Source organism: Motacilla alba, chromosome 1A (genome assembly GCF_015832195.1).
Source record: "Motacilla alba alba isolate MOTALB_02 chromosome 1A, Motacilla_alba_V1.0_pri, whole genome shotgun sequence".
Classification (NCBI taxonomy): domain Eukaryota; kingdom Metazoa; phylum Chordata; class Aves; order Passeriformes; family Motacillidae; genus Motacilla; species Motacilla alba.
Genome location: NC_052031.1, coordinates 35724941 through 35748238, shown reverse-complemented (window position 1 = coordinate 35748238; position 23298 = coordinate 35724941). Strand labels below are relative to the sequence as shown.

At 39.3% G+C, this 23298-nt stretch overlaps 1 protein-coding gene across 1 annotated transcript in view; it reads right to left on the bottom strand.

Moving 5' to 3' along the window:
* Positions 1-23298, bottom strand: part of TRHDE (thyrotropin releasing hormone degrading enzyme) — a 209677-nt gene that overhangs the window by 49925 nt on the left and 136454 nt on the right. The window contains exon 10 of the mRNA XM_038153062.1: positions 6539-6627. Coding sequence (XP_038008990.1) covers positions 6539-6627 — 89 coding nt within the window. The remainder of the gene's footprint in view (positions 1-6538; positions 6628-23298) is intronic.

Sequence of the window (23298 nt, the reverse complement as noted above, 5' to 3'; positions counted from 1 at the left end):
AATAACACTGCTCTAAAACGTCTAGTTTTGCCACATACACATGGGAAATATTTAAGAGGAAATGTTTAAACTTTGACATTTATTTTGAAGTTAAAAAATCAGTTAGGGTCTCATTTTTCTCCCCAGTTTGTCTGCTCTCAAAGTGCGAGATAATTCCCCCAGCTGGTGCACATGGCTTGAAGTTCTGACCTCTCCCAACAACTTCAATTCCATCAAAACCAGCATGTGAGGTGGGTGGAGGAGAAGGGCACCCTTCTGCAAGAGATTATTGCCAAAAGTATGGACTAAACACAGTTCCAGCACCATTTCAAGTCTTACAACTCACAGTTGTTATTTTAACTCTTTACTTTATACAACCCCTAGCACACTAAGAAATTGGTTTAAGCTAGTAGAATCCCTACTGGGGGAACTGACTCCAAAACTTCAAGAACAACTGCATAAGTGTAGCACAATTTCTTGACAACAACAGCAAGTGATTTTTTTCTGACGAAAAAGTGTTCCATGAGGAATTTCATAATAATTAATACTGGCTTTACTAAATTCTGCGTATCTTCTTGCAAGAACTTTTCATACAGGGAGAAGGCAAACCAGAAGAAAAAATTCTATCTATCTCACTTGCCATGTTGACATAGCTCCATGCTGAAAGAAAATATTTTGGTATAGAGATTAGCACAATAAATGGAGCACATCAGGAAATATGATCATGTTCCATCTCACAAACCTCTTTCTTCAAATTACCCTTCCATCCATGAATATTCCTATATGATGGAACTGCTAATGACTAATATGATACACAATGTTAGCAGCGGTTTTCTGCTAGGATCTTCAGCTGTTAGAATAAGGGGAATGATTCTGACTCATTCTGTCAAAATTACACAGGATTCTACAGTGGTCCTCACTACAGCTAGCTGAGGCTCAAAGCAGGACCTGTATGTTGATCTTTTTTCACAGTGCTTCCCTTCTTCCTGCTTTTGAAAGATGAAGGAGTGGAGTCTGGTAGCAACACAGGTAAAGCTCAGCAGCTGAGTTTCAGAAAAGAAAAGAAAGGGTATTTTTCTAAAGCTGCACCTAATGCTCTGCTCCCCAGCAGGCAGCCAGCAAACCCCAGCTCAGAATCATCTATCCTCTACAAAACACTTCCTGGAGGAGAATCTGACTGTTGAGTGGCTTAAAGTAGAGATTATCTAGTAGGAGGTGGCAAAGTAAATTGAAACTTGCTGTTGGAAGGGAATTGTCCTGTTGAACTTTCTTTCCCCCATCTCATGGCAATCCTGAGGAGATATTAGGAGCAATCTGAACAGCAGTCCCTTTAACTGAGAGAGGGAGGTCTATCTAAGGAGTATTTCCTTGGAACATAACAAGTCAGTTGAAAAACAGGAGGTAGGGATGGAAAGGGCAGGGACTAAAGCTGTGTCAGCCAGTTCAGCAGCACCTGCCGAGTTGCATGGAGATATTTCCTACTTGGAGACTGAGCACCAGAAAAATGACTCCCAGGGAACATCAAGTATGCTTTTTTCCAAAGCTCTGCTCACCTGTTGGAAATGGATGCTAGCTAAACCTCCTCACTTGAGGTTAAGGTCAGTTTTAGATTTGCAGAAACATGCATAGGTGAGCCTGTGCTTCCACACAAGTACACCTTCATCGGAAATCACCAACACATTCCCACAAGCCCTGCTTAGCAGTCATAGGGATGGAATGGGTCCAAAGCCGGTTGCTGGCTTTCTACCCACTACTGATTTTGGGCTGATCCCAAAACACTATGGATACACGTTCACAGATCATTATAGCAACCACAAAAGAGGCAACTTATCTAGGAGAAACAGAAACAAGCCCTGGAATATGACAGAGCAGAAGTTTGTAACGCCAATGATTTCCTCAGTGCCAGCAAAATTTACCATTCAGCAGACCTGCAAGATTGAGGCACAAAGAGCACTGCATCCATCTCAGCATGATGTTTCTGACCTCAGTATGGATAGGAAGGTCTACAGTAAGATGTTTCCTTTGTGACTGGTTTACAGTTACTTGAAGCAGAACCGCCTCATCTATGGCCATGGGGAGTGAACAGGGAAAAGGTGGTGGTGACCTTTGCGCAGCACTCTGAAAGCAAATGAGACAGCTCCACTTCACACACCAGACAAACTGAACCCAGTAAAAGGACCATCATTTGATGGCTGGTGTATGAACTGATGAGTAGAAATATGGTTACATAAATGCTATGGTTCACTGGGTAAGGAGAAGAGAGACTGGCAGAAGCACTTGCAAAATGAAAAGCTTTCAAAACTATGCCTACATACCTTCCACTAACAGGTGGGAAGAGCTATATTAGATTTGAAACATCTTGGATATTATGCACTGTGGATGTGACAGCCTAATCAGAAAGCAAGAAAACTAGGTAAGTTTTCCCAGAATCGGCTTGTGAGACTTTAGGGAGTTTAAGATAAACAGTGATAGCTTATTATTATAAACAACCTGCAGGTGTTGTTTTCCTACTCTCTGTTTTCCTATTTTTTCAAAGATTGTTTATAAGAAAAGCATTTTGTTAATTAACCAATCAAGTGAAAGGTATTATTAATTGACCAATCTAGTCTATCTGTATCAGAACAATGTATAAAAAAGAAAATCCAAAGTAAAACAACTATGCTGTGCAAAGCAGCCTTCTATTAAGTCTGCGTCATTTCTTACTCAACAGCAACAATGCACCTTGTCAAACAGGTTGCCAAGGCCTGACACTGTCCTCCCTACAAGATCTCCTGCAAAGGACAATGAACTACAATGCAAAAAGACACTGTGCAGCTGTAATTTCCAGTATGTTCCTTCACTTCAGTGCTGTGAAGAATGGACAGATCTAGTGCTGTTGCCAGCAACTGTGGTGAGATGCAGTTATCTGAACTGATCCTGCTCAGCATATTGAACAATCAGTGATCTGCATGCTCACTACCTCTGGCATGTAGCCAGAGACAGACAAGATGAGGACAGAGCAGCAACTCAATCATCCTAAATTCATGTCGCTCTCACAGAGCTAGAGAGCAGCCTCATATCCTTTTGTTCATGAAAATACCAACTGGTATCCTACAACACCTTGATGAGGTCACAGACACAGTGGCAGAGAGGATGCAAAATCAACAATTCTTTATTTTGTCTTTCTGGATGTACATGAAGGAAAAGCCTCTTACATCAGCAAATAACCATTCTTTGTGAGCTAGGGCAAGGCACAGGGTTAACTCCTGATGGGAGTTATTCGAAATACCACCACCAAAAAAAAAAGAGGAACGTGTTTTGATGCATTTCTATATGTAGCTATTTCAAAACTGCTGTGGTTTCATTTCTATCAGATAACCCACAGACAAGGTTAATTTTATTGGAAGATTTAAGCAATATGCCAAGATATCACAGTGGTAGTCATCAATTTGAACCCTTTTCCCTATTGGCAGCTGAAATTAGGTGTGCGATCAGTAATAATAACTATGTTGGGTTTGCATGGCCAGGTTTGGTAGCAGAGGGGAGGCTAGAGAAATGGCTTCTGTGAGAAGCTACCAGAAGCTTTTCCCATGTCCAGCAGAGGCAATACCAGCTGGGTCCAAGACAGTTCTGGTTGGCCCAGAATTGGTAGCAATGCCTCTGTGACAACATATTTAAGAAGAAGAAGAAGGAAAAAAGAAGTTATTGCTCAGGTGTAATTGTGGCCAGAGAAGAGCACGGTGAGAACGCATGACAGAACAACCCTGCAGATACCAAGGTCAGTGGAGAAGGAGGGGCAGGAGGGGCTCCAGGCACCAGAGCTGAGATTCCTCTGCAGCCCATGGTGCAGCCCATGGTGATGCAGCTGTGCCCCTGCAGCCCATGGAAGAGACCCACACCAGAGAAGGTGGATGCCTGAGAGGAGGCTGTGACTTTGAGGGAGGGACAGTGGGAGAAACAACATGTGATGAACTGGCCATAAGCCTCATTCCCTTATCCCTGAACTGCTGGGGGAGAGAAGGCAGAGCTAGGAAATAGGGAGGGGTGGAGGGGGGTGGGGGGAAAGGCATTTTAAGGTCTGTTTTTACTTCTCACTATTCTACTCCTATTTCAAGTCTGTTTTGCTGAGACAGTACTTGGTGAGGTATCCCTAACTCAGACCTTATCCAAGATCCATGAACACTTTTTAATACACTCTCTCCCCTGTCCAGCTTCAGAGGGGAGTGATAAAGTGAGTTCAGTGGGTGCCTGGTGTCCAGCCAGGGTCAACAGACCACACTAACAAACAACAGAGAGCTGTTCATTAGCTCCTATCCACTCTTACAGTCACACTGGAAGTTCCTTCAGCAGAACAGTTAAGTCAACAAGAAATAATTGCCTACTCTTTCCTAAAAAGGGCACAGAAAACATCCTCATGAACAGCATTTACTCCGAAGTTGATTTGCATATCTGCATTTAATTACACGCACTTGAGGAACAATGTGACCTCTTCCAATCTTCCAAATATCCTCTGCAGCAGTTTGTTTCACCTCCAGCTTGCAGACTTTTTCCAAGACTACCCACTGGGACAATACTGAAACTGCCCTCTGTATAACAGAAAGTCTTCAAGATTCTTCCAGTCCACAAGAATCAAACCTGGAAATTGTCCTTTGGAGTCTCAGAATTCCTCCCTCATCCCCATGAAACAAACATACCAACTGCAGAAAACCTCCCAGGAACCATTTATACCAGCTTCAGTACATAGCAGCCTAGACCACAATAAGTAGAAGCAAGAGGACATTCTTGCTGTAGTTATAATTTTACAGTCTCATTTTCAATGAGGCACAACAAGTGAATGAGTGAGTGAAAGTAATGAGGAAGAACAAGGATAATGACAATAGATCACAGTGTCATTGATTTGCTACACAGGAGACTGATGACTCGGAAAGGTTCCTCTTTAATTTCTATATAGTAGCCAGCCCAAAATAATTGCTCACACTCGCCATCATTAATTTGTTGATTTCTTGAAGGCATTCCAACAGAAACAGTAGATCTTAAAAGAGTGGGTAGCAGTTTTATGGACTTGTTCCTCCACAGCACTCTGCAAGTAAAAGGCAATGAGGAAGCATCTATGTAGATAATAGCCATACAGTGAACTTTGAAGGAGGGAGTGAAGGGAGGGGGGCATGCATTGCAACCTAATGAGATGGGATGATCAACTCACTCTGAAGTTAGTGGGAACCTTTCTAACAACTTGAATTAGAGTTCAATCAAGCCCTAAAGGACAAAAGTGGAACAGGTCATTAAGGCAGACTCTGAAGTGCGAACAGATCTTGAAGTATTCTGGAAGTGTAAATGTAAAAAAGTATGGCCCGAATAGTAAGTTTCTGAAAAGTGAGAGAGAACCTATATGCTTTGATGAGAGTATGTTCCCCAGGTATGAAAATTGCTCTGGTTGCAGGCACACTTCTAGATCATTCTATCATGGGAGCAGCATAAAACATGTTACTTTATCATAGACTGCAAACGATCTGGGTATTAACACATACCTTGTACCACTAGAAGTCTGGGGTACTCAGATTTCTGCTGACCATACACCATTCATTTCCAGTCCTTCTGGCTGCTAAGCTCTATGTGACTAATATATTTTAGTGACTTAGAAAAGAGAAAAAAAACATCTCACACAGGTTTGACTCTCCTCTCTCCCATTGATTTTTTTATTCGAGGGAAATCTCTATACCTTTCTAATTATACAAGAAAGGGCCAGTTCTCCCTCTACAGTCCACATGTCAAGAGAATGCATGCATCCTTCTTTTCTCTTCTATATAATAATTTCATTCAAGTCCCCACATGTCTTCCCTCACTCTCTTAAATTCTAGTCCAAAACTCTCAGACAATGTAGCATGAAGTGCTAAGGAAATAGATAAATATTTCATGAAATTTCTTTAGTAGGCTTCCTTTCTTAGGTGATAAAAAAACACCACTGGCACCTAGCACTCACTCTCCTCCAGACAGTAACTAATACTGTTATGATCATGCAGGAACTGAGGAGAAAGAAAATATGTAGTAAGCAGAACAATGCACTTTTGATGTCCAGCATATGGTTATCTAATAGAGAGAACAAATACTTTTTATAGATCAATAAGGACAATTGTAATGACAGCAACCATTTCTCTTTGGCCTGGTTGAGAATACGGATTGAGTTAAAAATGCTAGAATTCTAAATGTTCTAAATCATACCCATCATATCTGCTTCATTATACAATACTACATTTAACTTTCACTGATCAATAAAGCGAATTGCATTCATCAATGATTTGATATGTTTTGCCAAATATAAAATACTTAGCACTTTACATTTCTTTGTAAAAGCTTTACATTTTACTGTCTAAATTCTGCAATATTATAAATCTAGATTGTTGCTCATCCTTCATTCCTCCTCCCTCCCTTCCCAGCTCTGCTTTTTTCACAATTCATTTTAAGCAGTTAAAACTGGGTGCAGAGCAACTAAACAATTATCTAGGATCAATTCCAAAGATACATTTGAGGAAAACACAAGTATGCTTTATGAGATTCCACTGGGAGGAAAGTTTATTTTTACCTGATTTGTTAGACACCCATATAATTGCCTCTGATGAGATGTGGCTCGTATTTCCTACTGCAATTGTTAATGGAATCTGCCACAAGTAGCTGCAAGACAAAGGAGGGGGAATCTAAGAACAAAAATACTGAACTGATTCTTCTTACAGCAATCAGGGATCATGTCAAAGAAATCAAAACACAATCTCAGTAGCAGTGTAAAGATCTGTGGATTCTAACAAGTTACTTTGATTTTGAAATGCATTTGCATTAGCAATAAAACAAAGAAATATAATTTATTTTAAAAAAACCCAACCTAAATTATATTTCCCGTTTTTTTCACACACTATCATCATAGAGGACTTTTTAACAAAGCTTTTCCTAGTTTAAAAAAAAATGCTTCACAAAAGAAGAAATAATGATTACTCATAAAAAGAACACTTTTTTACATTTACTTAGAAAAAACCTCCCCATAAGACATGCTTTGATTTATAGGGACTTCAAAGTTTAAAAATACCATACTCTTCTAGCAACTTCTTAAAAAGCTACAATGGGATTTCACTGCTGCTGGTTTAAAAAACCAAAATGAATGGGACAGATCTCCACTTCTTGGCACCATTTATGACCACCTATGCATATGCAAACTGGACAAAACATACTACATGTGAGTTTGGTGATACACTGGTATAATCAGACCCCATCTTCCCTATAGGGGAAACGATTATCAGTAAAATCAGTAAAAGGGAAGCACTCAGTAATGGTAGAGGTGGTCCCTTTGCCTTAGGTGCCTTATAGATGTCCCTTGGTAGGTGGTCAATGGTAGTATGTGTGCAGTTAAGCAAGGCAGCACAACGAGAGACTGGCCTCAACTCAGATGTAACCGAATAGCACCACTCTGATACAAAGAATATCATTTTAGACTGATTGCATTAAAACGGTGCAAAGATGAGTGCGGGCCAGCTCTCTCCTGCTAGTACACAGCATTGCAAAACTAGCCCACTGTACTGAAGAAAAAATTAGGTTTGTTCCTTTCCACTTACCCAGAAGCCTGCTCCATTTAACCACCCAAATGTTCTACAGCCACAGTCAACATGGGCTGGCTTCCAAGGGCTGCCTTGCTGGCATGACTTGGAGGCTGGGGGAGGGACAGAGCCCTGCGTTGCCAACACACTTGGCTCACAGCTCCCCACCCATTTGCAAAGAGCCCCCAGGACACACAGGAATATGCACTGCTTAGAACAGAATCGTTTGCAGGGAAACACTTATCCATACAGCAGACATTCAGCTAAGGTGGGGAGCCTTGGACAACCATACAGCTGGAAGAGCTGTGAGTGACACTAGAAATAAAACATGGCATTTACTGCCATAAGAAAGAAGAAAAAAGTTTCCATGTGACTTTAGGTTCTCTGAATGTTAGTACCATGACACACTAGGAAAGTAATTAGCTCTACTCCTGCACTGAAGATAAGCTCCACATAAGCACACTACTCTGGCAGACACTTTTTCGATAATTAAGCTGTGTCATTTGAAGATTCTCTTGGCTTTATCAGTCTACCCACTTCTTATGCCGGACATTATCACACTCCATAGCAAAGCCAGCAGAAAAGGATGTCCATTGGTGCACGAGCTTCTCCAGTTCCCAGTCTGGGGATGTTACCTTCATTTTTGGCTCAACTAATATTCTGAACTGTGAACTGGAGTAATGAGATACAGTGAGTACCATGTCTTTCTCCTTTAGCCACAGGAGCAGTAACTCCTGAGTTCAACAGGTGAGGGCAGTCAGGAAATGCTGTGAGGCACTGAATTACATTCACTACTGCCCTAACTACCTTATACCTTACTAGACATACACCAGTGTTTTAGGGTCTGTCCATAAAAACCTCCTAGTAAATACACTGCCTTTAGAAACATACTCAGTTGTAAATACTTGTCTCTCCAGAATGAAAAAGATCCTAGCAAACTATGATTGAGAATAATAAGGCAAAATTTAGCATGGAGTTTCTACATTATGTGAAAGAACAGGGACATTGGTATGTGAAAAAAAATTAAAACTGTATTTGCATGGAATTTTTATGACACCTCAACTCCTACTGAAAAAGCTAAACTGCAAAATAAAAGATACTGGGAGCTGCCTATGTAGCTGATTTAAGCACATATATATACACAGCTACAAATATTCATGTATGAACATATTCATGGACACCTGTTATTTCAAGAAGGAACTTCACAGGATGGTATTCTGTACATTGTAATATCTATACAGAGAAGAATTTTATACTTCCTTATAATATTTTATATTGCCTCCAACTGAGGTAAATCCTATTGAAGTAAAGATAGATCTTTCTCTGAAAGGTGATCTAGCTGCAGAACAAGTGTCACAAAATCTACCCACCAGAAAACATGTCAGATTTAGTTGCAAATATTAGTACTGGGAAATTTAACTTTTATATACCCAATATAAGAGACCTCCTGACATTCTTAGTGCTTCCCAGAACCTCCAAATCTCACCCTCTTGGTTAGTGGTTTCCCAGAGGAACCACAGGCATCCTTTTAGTAGATATCTAGAAAAAAAAAAAAGTTTTTTTCTACTTAACTCCTGCTGTTTTCCCTGTTTATCTGTTTTCTCCTTCCATTCCTCTTCATTCTCAGAGAAACTTCGCTGCTGTTGCAGAAGAAGTTCTAGCTAACTTCTGTGTATGCCAGGGAGAAGCATCTGGCTCACCTTCCAAAAAGGGGTCTTCCATTCATTGTCTCTGAATGATCTGTATGGACTGTGTTCTCCAGGTATGACTAGAAAGAAGCAAACTTTTCCTGTGCTTTTCTGTCAGGAGTCTTCTACTTCACAGAGCAAAGAGGGAAAAGGGGGCGCACTCTCCTGCTTTCCTCCTGCTCTGTCTGAGAGTTGTGCAGACCTTTTACCCTTTATTTATTCTTTATATGTTGAGAGCACCACCAGCATGCTCTCAGTATCTATCTAACTGGGGAAAAAGCATCCCATTCCACCTGGCCATCTGCTGCCTGCTGTGACAAACCAGTTCCAGTGACAATAAGAATCTAGCCTTGAGGGTCCAGTGACCAGGGCAGCAAGACTTGAAAAAAACCCATTTAGTCCTCTTCCGGTCACGATTATGTCTGCAGGACTCAGACACCTGTACAGATAGCCTACTCAGTCCCTGGGTGAAATGGTGCCAATGACTGTGTGTTCAATTTGCCTGAGATGCTGCTCAGCTGCAGAGGTGTCCCACATAATGTCCCTCCACAATCAAACCTGATCACTTTGATGGGGAGCTAAAGGCAAACCGCTTATTGGGGAAAAACTAAGGGTTATTTCAGGAATTTTTAAAAAACCATCTCCGAAGCTGAGGAGGAGAGACACCTAAAACTAGAACAGACATGTTAATGTGAACTGTGCTGAACATAACATTGCTCAATCTTCAAGAAATGTAAGGAAAGGGGATTCTTGTTGAAAGGTAGTATAAATAAATCTTTTTTTGCTGATCTACAAGTGAGAAACTGCTCATGTGAAATAGTTAAACTTAGGTTGACAGAACAATGCATGAGGGAATGCATTGGTGGATTGTTTTGTAGCACTGTATCAATGCATAATACTGAAGCATATTCTTTCAGCTTAAAGATTGATCAGAAGGACTTGTTTCACAAAGCATCAGAATCTTGCATCAGTGAAGGTACATGCAATACTAGAAGCTAGCCAATGCAATACTAGAAGCGAAGTAATTATGCTCTGTGTGAATTATATAGATTTTTTTTTGTCTTGAGCATTACATAATGACTAGGTAGTGAGTATTATTATACTTTATCTCACTTGGAAAATTATCATATTTGTGATGATTACTTGGTTACGACTAGATTATCAGCAAAAAAGAACTGAGATCCCTTTGTGGGCAAATCCTGAGACCATAAAACACTAAACAATCATGATGCCTCACACTATTGCCTCTGATGAAAATTAATATTGTGGTAACATTGGGTTTTCAGTGGCTTCTTTGCAAAGAGCTATGCCAAGGCAGAAAAAGGGCAGTAGTTTATTTCCTCTGCTTACAAAATAAAGATCTCAGGTAGTTAAAAACAAAAAGGTAAGGTTCCTAGCATTTCAGATTTTGAACACCTTTTCAACTACTTTATCATATTAATGAAATGTGAAATGTTTTTGCTGGGATGTAAATCCATACATTTTTCAAGATTCATCTTCCCAGTAGCCATAATGTACCACGCTTCCACACACTGCCAGCAGTGAATACCACATTCTTCCAGTGGCATTTCTCCCTGCTCCCCTGGGTTCAAAACTAAACAAAGAAGTTGATTTATTCCTAATCATTACTCACAATGAAGGTATCTGCTCAATATTCAGAGGCTTATTATCCTGCATTATAAGGAGTATACAAGCAATGTGACTGCTTCACATAAAGTGACAGAAGATCTGTAACTAAAGTACCACGGTAGAATTCAGCTTAGCTACATTTGAATGGCAGAGAAAGTGAACAACCACAGTCCTCTTTTATTCTGCTTTTACAGACCTCTGGCTTAAAGATTTCTAATCTATCCTGCTGTTCTTTACACTAAAACTGTATTTAACCCTCCTTATTGTCCACCTCTGTATTTTTTTTCTACCTATTATTTCAGGTTAGAAAACCAAGCCTTGCTTCAGTGCTTTGAAGGCACATCTACCAGGGATTAAAAGTGGCATAATTATTTTCTCTTCTACACTCTATACTTTTTTAAATGCTCCTTTTCTACTAATCCCTACTGTCCTATTTACTTGCTTGACCATGTCTGGACAGTGAGCTGATGTTTACAGAACATTACCTACCACAGGTCCAAGATCTCTTTCCTGAGAGAAAATAGTTTCTTCAGAACCCACCACTGAGTATCTGAGTTAGAACTGCTTTCCCCACATGTATCACCTCATTATCAACATTAAGCTCCATCTGTCTTTTTGTTGCAATGTCAAGTAGCACTGAGGAATATACTTCTATCATCTTGGTAAGTAATACTTGTTTTTATTACACTCACAAAACTCCTATTACCAGAAAACTCCTGACACCTAACTCTTCCACACCCTTTATCACATGGCTAAATAAGAAAAAAATCAGTGCAGGTTTCTCAAAAATTTCATGGGGTATCACCTTCCACTAAGAAATTCAACCATTAATTTTTCACTTTTTGCTTGTATTTCTAAAAAGTTCTTCTCTCTTATCCTGGTACAGATTAATTCCTTTAGGAATATTTAAGAAGGAAGCTGGACCTCAAAAACCACATAAAAACCCAGTTAAATTACAAGAAGCTACATACATCTAGATTTAAAAGACATCTGTTAATAGCCTTTGATTATATACTTAGCCAGGAAATCAAAGGAGGAGAACTATGGCAAGGCAGAAGAATAGAACAATGTACAGATTTAAGGAAAAAAAATTACTTTTTTTTTAGTACATCTAACAACAGAAAAATGAGGGACGAAATTTAAAAGCTTTGCACAAAAGTAAATTAAGTGATTTGTCTTTTAGCAGGATATAATAAGAATAATTTACTGAAAGTGTAGTGGCAATCATAAACTTGAATCATAGAATGATTTAGGTGGGCAGAGACTTCAGAGATAAAGCCTTCTGCTCTAATGTGATCAGAGCACAGGAAAATAAGTTTCACTGTAGGTAGAACATGATATCAGAGGAGGATATACAGGCTGTACATTCAGTGGCATCACACAAAATCAATCAAGTCAATTGAGGCAAATGATTTGCCATCTGCTTTTTTTCCTAATCTCTCCCACTGCAAAGCTGCTACAGAATTACTTTCAGGAAAGCTTAATACCAAAAGCTGTATGTATTTTCAAATACCTCAGCAGGCTGAGATATGAAATTGTGAGTTATCTTGGGCTGGAAGAACAGCAGTCATGTACCCATCAGCTGGCACTGGTGAAATCCCAGCCATCACTGACTCAGTTTCTCTGGGATAAATTCAGTTGTTCAAGGTGATAGTAAATGATGGGGTAGGGTATTTGAGACCTCTGCTATGGTCTGTAAGACAGTAAGGATGGTCTCGCCGGTTGGCAGCACAAGGTAAAGTAAGACACCTGATGGCACCTTGAATGGTGCCAATCACACGTGCAAGCAACAAAATGGGCCTTTCCATCCACTCAGTGTTGACAAAGAGACATTCCATAATTAAATGTGAGCTTCCCTATGAAACTTTTTCCTTTCTCAGTGAAAAGGTAAATTTTCAAAACCAAGCTGCTTGTAAGAAAAAGAAGGCTTCAGCACAGATTTTTGAACACGGTATTTTAAAAAGGCACTGCTGCAACATTTTATAACTACTGTTTTAAATGAGAACCTTCAGTTTGCTGATTCGAAAAATTGCAGGGAGAAATTGAAATGACTGAAACTGAAATGTAAGGTAGTTCAATTACAGAATTGAAATGAATGTTCTAAACAAATTTTTCCCCAATTTTTGCTTTGATTTTCATCCTGATTCTGGGAAATGTTTTGATAAGTCAAAAATTTCTGTGGGATGGGAATCCATTTCTTGTTCATTGGAAACACTTACTAATCTTTGTGAAGTATTTTGAGAGCATAACAATCTGAGGCCTCATATCACTGAGGAATATGATTAAAGCTATTTAACACAGAGATGAAGTGAGGCATAAAAATAGTTTAAGAGTAAAAAACCATAAAAAAGAAAATCCAAGAGTAAAACTGACTGGTTAAGACACCACTCTCCTTATTTCAACCACCAGAACTCAATACCCAAAATGCTAACTTTGTCTCTTTAGTTAAAGATAACAATGTGGTACATCAAGAGTGGCTGAAGACGAGAAAAGGGAGCAAGGACTCCTTGGCATTAGTTTCCTGTTCTCAGCTCTCTCCAGATGGAAATCCTAAAGTCTCATACATAAACACATATGCTCAGCTGAGCAGCACTGAGTCTGAGAAGGGAACACTTTCCCAGTGTGGCCCTTGCAAACATTGGTGATTCCCTGAACAGGTTAGGATGCTGACATTAGCATTTCTTATCAAGGGAATATATTACTATGAGGCATCTGCATGAACTCATGTGCTTGGATTTCAGACACAAAAAAGCCACAAAAGCAAAACAATGAGAAAATCTGACCTTTTGAAAGTAAGTAAATCTTACAGAACAAAAAATAAGATTTAAAGGTTTGTATTTTTACTTCGGTTAAATATCTGGCTGATCCTGGCAGATATATTTGTATATCTGAGACATCTACAAATAGTGGCGAGTAAAAAAAGCATTTACATGGATGGTGCAGATGTTTCTGGCTAATGACCCTAATGCTTATTACAAATTAAAAGGCACGGAAAGTTGGTAACGAACTAAATAAAGGATTGTGTGATATTTGGATATTAAATCAGTACAGAAAGCAGACAGTAGAGATCTCTCACTTTTCTTGCTAAGACAAGTACAGTTTCTATTAGCAAGATTAGCAAGGTTTGGGCTACTACATAGTAGCTGGTATGGGGCTATTTTTTGACTGTTATTGAAAACAGTTTTGATAACAAAGGGATGTTTTAGCTATTGCGGAGCAGTACTTACACAGCACCAAGGCCTTTCCTGTCTCTCACCCCACCCTACCCGCAAGGAGGCTAGGGGTGCACAAGAAGCTGGGAGGAGGCACAGCTGGGACAACAGACCCCAAGTGACCCAAGGAATGCTCCATACCATGTGACTTCACGCTCATCATATAAAGCTGGGGGAAAAAGGAGCAAGAGGGGACATCACAGCATTTGTCTTCCCAAGTAACTGTCAAGCATAATGCAGCCTGGCTTTCCTGGGAATTGTTGAAAACCTCTCTGCCCATGGAAAGCAGTGACTAAAATCCTTGCTTTGCTCTGCTTGTCCAGACAGCTTTTGCTTTCCCTTTTAAGCTGATTTTGTCTCAAGCGATGAGTTTTCTCACTTTTCCAATTCTCTCCCCATCCCAACGCAGAGAGTGAGTGAGTGGCTGCATAGGGCTTAGATGCTGGCTGAGGTCAAACCACAACCCAAGCCAAAAGAAAGCCTTTGTTTTCACTGTTAAGAAAGTGAAAGTTCAAAGATAAATTGTTAACAGAAAACCTTAAAGTGTATTCAGCTAATCTATAAAATCATGAGTCTTGTTGCAGTGCTACCTGAAAGTGTTTTATCCTAGGTTGAGAGCACAAGCACATGTAAGGTGGTCAGTGAGTGAAATGAGTGCTGAACAGCAGAACAGCTTCAGAGCTTCCTACTACAGAAAAAGATTATACAAGAAGCAGAACTCAGTAGGACACAATTTTGTAAGCCACACTTTCTTGAAAGATTGTGTTGGGAAAGATAATTTGAAAGTATCATAGAGATTTTCCCAGGTTATTATATAGTATAGTATCTCATTCAGTAAGGAGTAATGCAGGTTCCAGGGGAAGCTCATGTGAGTATCACAGGAAATCACACTTTTTTATTAAGTGCAGTTCTACAAGAGTGTTAGTTCTGTTTAATGGATAAGGAGCTGACAATATATTCATGTTGTGAGTATCATTCTCAAAAGACTGAAGAAAACAGAGATTTCATTAGATTTAATATATGCCAGTAAAGTGATTGTAGGCTGTGCCCAGAGGCATAACACAACAGAAGAAGATGTTATTCCCTCTTTCACAATTATTACACTTCCTACACTGAGGCAGGGTGTCAAGGGATTCCTTGTACCCTGTGAGCATGGAAGATGGCAGATAGGAAGGGAAGATTTCACTAACTTTGTAGCAAAGACAAATAGAAATGAAAAATGGATAAAAAAGAGCAATTTGAAATAACTGAGGTTCCCCTGAACACAGCTTGAGGTATTCTCTGGTCATCCACGTATGTCCAGTGTGACCTTAATTCCTGAGTTCAAATTAAGAACAAGGACTTTAATACAAAGAACAGTGAGAAACACATGAGAAACACTGGTAAAGGCAACTGACTCAGCTGAATTCCCCTACAAGGGGATAAAAAAGCAGACAACACCAGACTTTTTCATCAAGGAACAACTTGCAGTCAGCTAACTTAAAACCAGAAAGGACAGTACTTTAGTACACAGGAGAAGGCCTCCTGTGTCTGAAATGGACAGGACTTTCACAAATCCTGTAGATAGACAATTTCTGACAGCAACACTTTGTGCAGTGCAGAAATGAAACAGCAGGGCACAGTAAGTGTGACACACACCACATTCATTGCAGGATCCACAGTTTGCTGGGTTTAAGCAAAATGAGGAAAAGAAATGGTGCTGATATCGGGATTCTGGCGTTACAGGGGTGCTGCCCTCATCCAAGACTAACAGACTGGTCAACAATAAAAAGGTCAGCTAAGGAAAAAAAAAAAATATATGTATATATATATATATATATATATATATATAAAAATTAGTAACACGTACTACATGAGCAACCAGAAAAAGACTGGAAGAAAAAGGCTGTGGAAATGCTTATTCTAAGATTATTCTACACTATACTGGGCAGGAGTTTCGTGCTCCTTTACACAATTTTGCTGGATTTTGATGGACTCTGAATTAAAGCAGTGCTCCAGCATTGTCCTTAAGGAGCTATCTGGTTGTAATACAGACAGTAATTTTTTCAGTCAAGAGTCCAGCTATAGTCAATGTAGGGTGCAATATAATACACACACATTATTGTGTAAGCAGGTAACAAAATTCCAAGTGAGGCACTCAGAAATTGTCTTCTTGTTACCATCTAAGCCAAACACTGTCAAAACCTACCTGAGCTTTTTGTATCAGTTCTTCTCTTCTTTCTCCCTAATGCCCCAACTATGGGGGTGATTAGGTTTTTCAGTCAGACCAGCCTACCAGCCAGAACAACCCAACAAGGTCAGTTTGTGACAGGTGCTGCCAGGCAGATAATGGCTTCACCACCTGGTAGCTCTGGATGGGCTTCACAACTGAGGCGCCAGATTTTGAAGAGTATTTTAAGTTTTTAATATAAGTGAACTTAGAAGATGTCTCATGGATGAACAGTAATCAATTTGTAGAGCAGTCTTGCCTCTTAACTACTAAGATTTACCTACTTGGTCTGAGGCTTTAATTGGATGGGCACTTGAATATAACTAATATATATTTCAGAGGGAACCAAAACTCAGGGATTTGGAAGGTATTTGGAATTGTGAACCTATTATAATTTTGAACACAAATTACACTTAGCTGCACACATGAAGGAAGCTATGAATAATCTTTATAGTTTGGAGAAATATTTAAAATTGCATGAGAGTGACTAGAAAGATTATATTCTAGTCTCAAAAGAGGCTAGCACATCCAGGATTACTTACCTCTGATTTTAAGCTTCTTTATTTGCGGGTCCACCACAATACAGCTGCTAATTTTATATATTTGTTGATTATATATGCTTTCATTTAGAAACATATTAAAAAGTATATTAGCATATTAGAAAATATTAGCATACTCTAAATGAAAGGTTTACAGCTGCTCCTAAGAGCACCTACTAATATGACAGATCATGGATTGTTTGGGTTTTTTTCTGTATATGGGCCTAAATACAAATACATAGAGAGAAAATATGTTCAATGTCAGTACAGGATTGCTGGAATCTATTTCAGAGGAATGAATTTTAAAAGCATGTATTTTAAAACAATAATTGACACTATAATTGATCTGTAGTCATAACAGTGATTAACATGTTTAACAGCAATGTATTAAAGATGCAGATTTTGAGGTTTTCCTTTACCCTGCCATAGTGCTAATTCCTTCTGGATTTTGCAAGAGTTTTTGGAATAACATTTGCCAATAAGCAAATCCTAGAGCAGGAAAAGGGAAAAAAATTTACATTTTTCAGCAGTCTTATGCAAAATATAATGCCCTTACCAATGTAACAACAACACAAAGTTCCAGGCATAAAAAAAGATTCATTGCTGTAGCAGCAGCCCTAGCATGAAAGAGTGCCTGTGTGGCTCTGCACTGTGGGTCTGCCTTAAGATGACAGCCTGCATATTCTGTTAGAAAACAGCTGTATGCCTTCGGCCATCCTGTCTAAACTTTTTTTTTAGGGGTAGACACAAGGTAATTTAAATGAGTAAGTTTGAATTAAGTTACCAAATTTGAGGGGAAAAAGGTATTGTCTGATAATAACATAGCATGACTAATATAATTATCTGATTACTAAACCTTCTATAAAATTTTGTGTAATATTAGCTAAATATTTCATCCAAAAATAAATTATAAATGAGGCGGTTATGAATATCGTGTAGCCATCTAAAACTGACTCATTTCAGTGCCAGTGCTGGCAACGTACCTTACCAAATTTGGAAAAATGATGTGAGCAAAGAACCGATACTACAAATTCTTTGTTAGTACACGCTGTCTCCTCCCTGCCTAACAGTACCTTTTACACTAAAACACAAAAGGCTTCATTTTCACAACTGACAAGCAACTTTGGGGGCTGAATCAAAGATGGACACAAAGAAGCTTTAGCAGTGCTAAGTGTCTGTCCCAACAGCTGCCTCTTTACCCTGCAATAAAGGCTCTTAATCTCTCCAACATCCTCTGTTCTGCCTTCAACCAATGCAAAACACCCTTGCAGAATTGCACACAAGGTGCTGATCATGCAAACCCTGTGTCTGCGTCATCCTTTACCCATAAGCATAACCCCCTGACTAGAGCACAGATCTGACATTTCTCTGAGCGGAGCACAAGGATGTGTTATGGACTGAGAAGGATCCACAGGAGTAAGAGATAGCACTTCAGCTATGTTTACAGTCCTCCACTATGTTCTCAGAGATTTAGTACCAAATATTTTTCAACATATTCCAGTGCTCGGTTCTGATTTTTCCTTTGAATACTGTGAATTTAAGCAAGATTATAATATAATTCCTATGATGGTTTCTCTTTCCTCAGTAAAATTCCTAAGAGTCCCCTATTAAAGTATCTCCTCCATAAAACCCAAGATTCTGCTACTGAGTGTAAAGGCTCATGTAAAGCAAAAGCAATAACAAAAGAAAGCCATTATCAGTAACTTTAAAAAGCAGGAGGAAGAAGACACAAAAAATGGAGCATGCTAGAAGTTTTATCCTCTGATCTACAATGGGGAACTCACATCTCAGATTTTTCCAAAGCCAACAAAATACGCCATTTATCTACCCTCATCCCTCCTACAAAGCTTGTGTCTGCCAAATGCTGTCTGGGCCTTCCCCAATCTGGTCTTTCCCTCACTAAAGCCCTCACTTTAAACCCTTTTCCCATTTCCCTAGTACTCCATATTTGCCTATTCCTGCTACACAACTTTAATGCTCCAACTCTGGCTCACACTTGCACCGTGCCATGCCACGTTACCTCTCCTACCCCCTGCATGTTAAGCAGCACCCTACAAGCACTGCTGTCCTTATTCTCCTCTTCATCTCCCGAAGACTTCACTCTACTAAAACACAGCACTGCCCTCAAGTACATGCTCCTTTCCTCAGCATGAAATTGATTTAATTAATGTGAGTCAATTAACTAGATTGGGTATCTAGCAATTCCTGAGAGTTAATGTTAGCAAATAAGATGAGGAAAGTGGCACATTCTGCAGTGACAATAAAATACAACAGCAGCTTTTCTCTGTCAGCCTAACTTCTATAAGGATACAAGTGCTGCCACCACACAGGAAGCAATGACACAATACACTAATTTTGTCTTCAGCATTCTGCAAATTCTAACACAAAGTTGTCTGTATACTGCACACCAGAGTGTCCTGGAAGTTTCCCAGTGAGAAGAGCTTCTTGCAAAAATAAGCTGTGAAATGGTTTTGGAAATGAAGTGTTAAATTATAATTGGCATTTCTGCTGTCTTTGATAGCAGCATAATCTTGCCTGAGACTCTACCACAGATCTGTACTGGAAGAGATTTTAAGAATATTTTCTATTCTCTTTTTTTTTTTAAATGCAACAATCAGAAAACCCTCTAAAAATGAAAAAGCAGGACAAAACCCCAGGATGTTCTAGTGGCTTTTACGGAAAAGAAAAAACGCTATTGCAACAGGGAGCACACAGCACAAGGGCTGGGCTAGTAAACACAGCAAAGGCACTGTTCCATCATGCGCCCAAGGCAGGCAGGCTTGCTCCAGGTCACTCACAAAAGCAGCCCCTGTGCCTGTTCCTATAGAGAAGCAGCACTCAGCACAGCACTGTCCTCTCTCAGGCTGCTGGGGTTAAGGACTGTCCTTATGCACATCAAAGGACAAGATCTATTGGTGTCACAGAGCTGGCCTCTACTCCAGTGTGCATTTCAAGAGAGGGAACACCCCACGCTTTCCCACTCTTCTGGAAGAACAAGTATTTTCAAGTCCCTGCTTGACCAGCTTAAAAAAAATGGTTAAATCAATATCTGGCAGTGTTCACACACAGTTTTGTGACCCACTAAGGACTCTTGATTTTTTCATCTCGTTCCTGTTAATTCCATTTCCTCTGTGCCTAATACACTGGTACCTTTCTTTCCTGGAGCCTGTTCCCTTTATCATTATTACAGCAGATAAAGAGACATTTAGGTCACTCCAGATGAACTAGGGGTACCACACCCACTCCCTAAGTAACAACACAATAGTTGTTTCTCATAGAAACACTGATACAGGCACAATGTTTCAGGTGTAGTAAAGATGAAAGGCATAACAAGAAAACACTCAAAGGACCTGAGAAAATGGAAGATGAGAGGATATTTCTCAGAGACAGGGAGGTAAATGAGCACTTTGCTTTCTATTTATATTTTGTTAGCCCTCTTTTCTCAGTTTATGGAACAATATTTGTCCATATTATGGTCCTTTTTATTACATAATTAATACTACATATGCTACATTAATCTGCAATTGCTCTAAGAACATAGCAAAGATACTAATCAGCATTGTGCTCCCTTGCTCTCATAACATTTTGGTTTGTGTTTAACCAGCTCCTTAGCTGGTAAGTGGACAGAGTAAGTTCCCCATCACTGCTCAAGTATGTATATAATGCTATACAACTACGTAAGAAGACACATGGCAATATTCCAACACAGCTATGCTTTTACTATGCAAATCATTATCGGTAAAGGGACAAGCACAGCCCTTTTTCTGCAAAGCCTGAATAAAGGAGCTTTGTCTAGGAAATTTAGAAGAGACTTGAAAGGAAATAAATTCTGCAGTTAATCATTCATCTTGGAGTGTCTGCTGAGCAGCTCTGCAGCCCACTCTAAAGCCTTTCAGCTGTGGCAATTACTACAGGGTGTTAGACCCATGGGTCTTTACAGCTCTGGTTTTGCTGGTCATACCCATGGCTTGCACTGTTCAACTGAATTTTCCCCAGTTCAGCTACACAGAGAAAGGCACCCAGGATTACCACACTACCTCATGTATGCATATCCTGCCCATATCCTGATCTGTTTATCTTCCTGTTTTTCCCTTTCCTCACACCTAGCTGTGTTCAGTGACTAGCAAGACATTCCCCTTCAGGATATTATCATGAACAAGCAAAGATTAGCTATGGAAACTGCATGCATGATAAGAACACCATATAAATGAATATTATTCCAGCAATATTAACTTAATTATTTTGATAACATTGGAAAGGTTACTTCTCCACTTTTACAGAGACAAGATCTGCATATTTTTAGAGGGCAAAACACACCCACAACCAGAAAGCTTTGGTCTGCTCTTCAATAAAGTATATAAAAGGTTTATGGATTTCATCAAAACTGGTTAGCTTATTGTCTAGACCACAGATTATTTTTCATAAGATTTTTGTCATATCTGTGTGCTGTTTTGTAATGATGGATGAGACTATTGCCTTAAAATCATCATTTTCTGTAAGCAGGGAAACCCACTGAACCCTGTCCGATGGAATATCACCTTCTCCCCGGGAGCCTAATAAACTAAGGGTATAATCTATTCTCACATGGAGTCCAGGACCAAACAACACTTAACTAAAGGGTTGTTATACAGGGATAGAATATGAATTATGCAGTTATAATAGGAGTTTTAAAGTTTTGCTTGCATAAGCTGAAATTGCTACTGAAACATTATACCAACCACAGGCTTTGGCACTCAAATCAAAGTTGGTGATTTCAGCCCTTCTAAGGAATGATGTTTCTAGAAACAGTGTCTGTCACTGTTAGTTTTATTTTCTCATAAAATAAGAACTATGGATCATGTGAAGGTGCAAGTGTCAAGTAAAATCTATGTTCAGTTTACAAAGAAATGAAATTGTGTCCCTTCTATAATTTCAGTCCAAATGTTGGAGCTTAGCAAGCCATACAGTCAATTGTATGCACAGAAATAAATCACAATTTGTATATGTACGGCTCTTGAAACATTTTTCTTCAGGTATTGTGACAAGGAGCACAAATATACAGGAGATTGGAAAACGTGTAATCACTCTCTCCGGCAGAAGAATTCAAAACACTTATAGTAATGGACTAGGCATCAACCACTGCCAAAGGTATCAACAATTTTCACTTTTACTGTTTATCACTTAGAAAAATCTGCTTGCTGCTTCTGTCTTACTCTATGTGATTTCAGAGTCAAAAATTAAATATGCAGCTTCACATTTTATTTTTAACAGTTAATTGCTGCATAAATACACAGCATAAAGCAAAGCACAGACATTTTATAAAACCAGAATGGTTCCAAAACATTCAGTTGCCTCTTCATTTACATTTCTTATGCAGTAGATACATTTGAAAGACCTACTCTGAAGTGACTCTTTCTACACAAGGCAAAGTTAAATTTGCCTAGAGAGCATCTGAACCAAAAATTTAAACTCCTCATCATTTTGAAAGCAGTAGAATTGACATTTATTGCTGTGCCATACCAAACTACAGCCCCACCTCTGGATAACAAAAGACTACAGGGTAGATGAATGCTTTAAGAGCCTTCCCTGGAGCCCTCCAGTGTGTACTGTGTTGTCTGTTTAGATGATAAACTCCTGAAAATGCCTGGAACTGAACATTTTTCTGTGTTTTGCACAGATCTACTTCTTGTGGTGTTTAGAATTATCATCACGATTAATCCATAGATAAACTACCCTAAGGAAGCCAATGTTGCCTGCCCTGCAAGAGCACGGCCTCAGTCAGATGTGGCATAAATACCATTTGCTCTCTGTTATTTACAGTGCCTATTATGGCTCCCCGGGGAAACATGAGTCCAACGCCTAAATTCACAGGTCATGCAGGGGAGGTAAGCACCAGCTTTATTAGACTGTGAATTAGGCCACTGATCTGTAACACCCACAAAGCTTGCATGCTGATTTTTTATATATATATATTTACATATATATATATGTGTGTGTGTATATATATATATATAATCATCAGACATCAGTAAACCCTTGCCAACTTTCTGACCAAAGCCACCCACAGAACAAGCCAGAACTGCACTGCGCAACAGTGCTACCACTCCCCTTGGTGAATCTGTAGAAAAACTGTGTCCTGTCATACAAAGTTCAGCCCTTTCAATATTAAAAACTAAGGCAGAGTAATGCATCTCAAATTATCAAATGACCACACACTAATGTGATTTCCCCTGTCTACTGCTTTCACAATAGCTGAAGCAATAGTCACTTCAGCAGTGGGAAAAAAAAGAAATAAAAAAGCCAAACAACTAAAAAATATCTAGGTCACTACCGACTAAAAGATTAACTTTATTCTCAGTATCTCAACCTTGTTTTTTAGTTAATTTGATGGTATGAAAGGACATTATTGACACATGGCCATATGTGCCTGTGGGCAGTGCAGGAACGAATTGCATGGTCAAGTGTTATAAGACTCAGACACCAATTTATAACTAAGCCATTGGA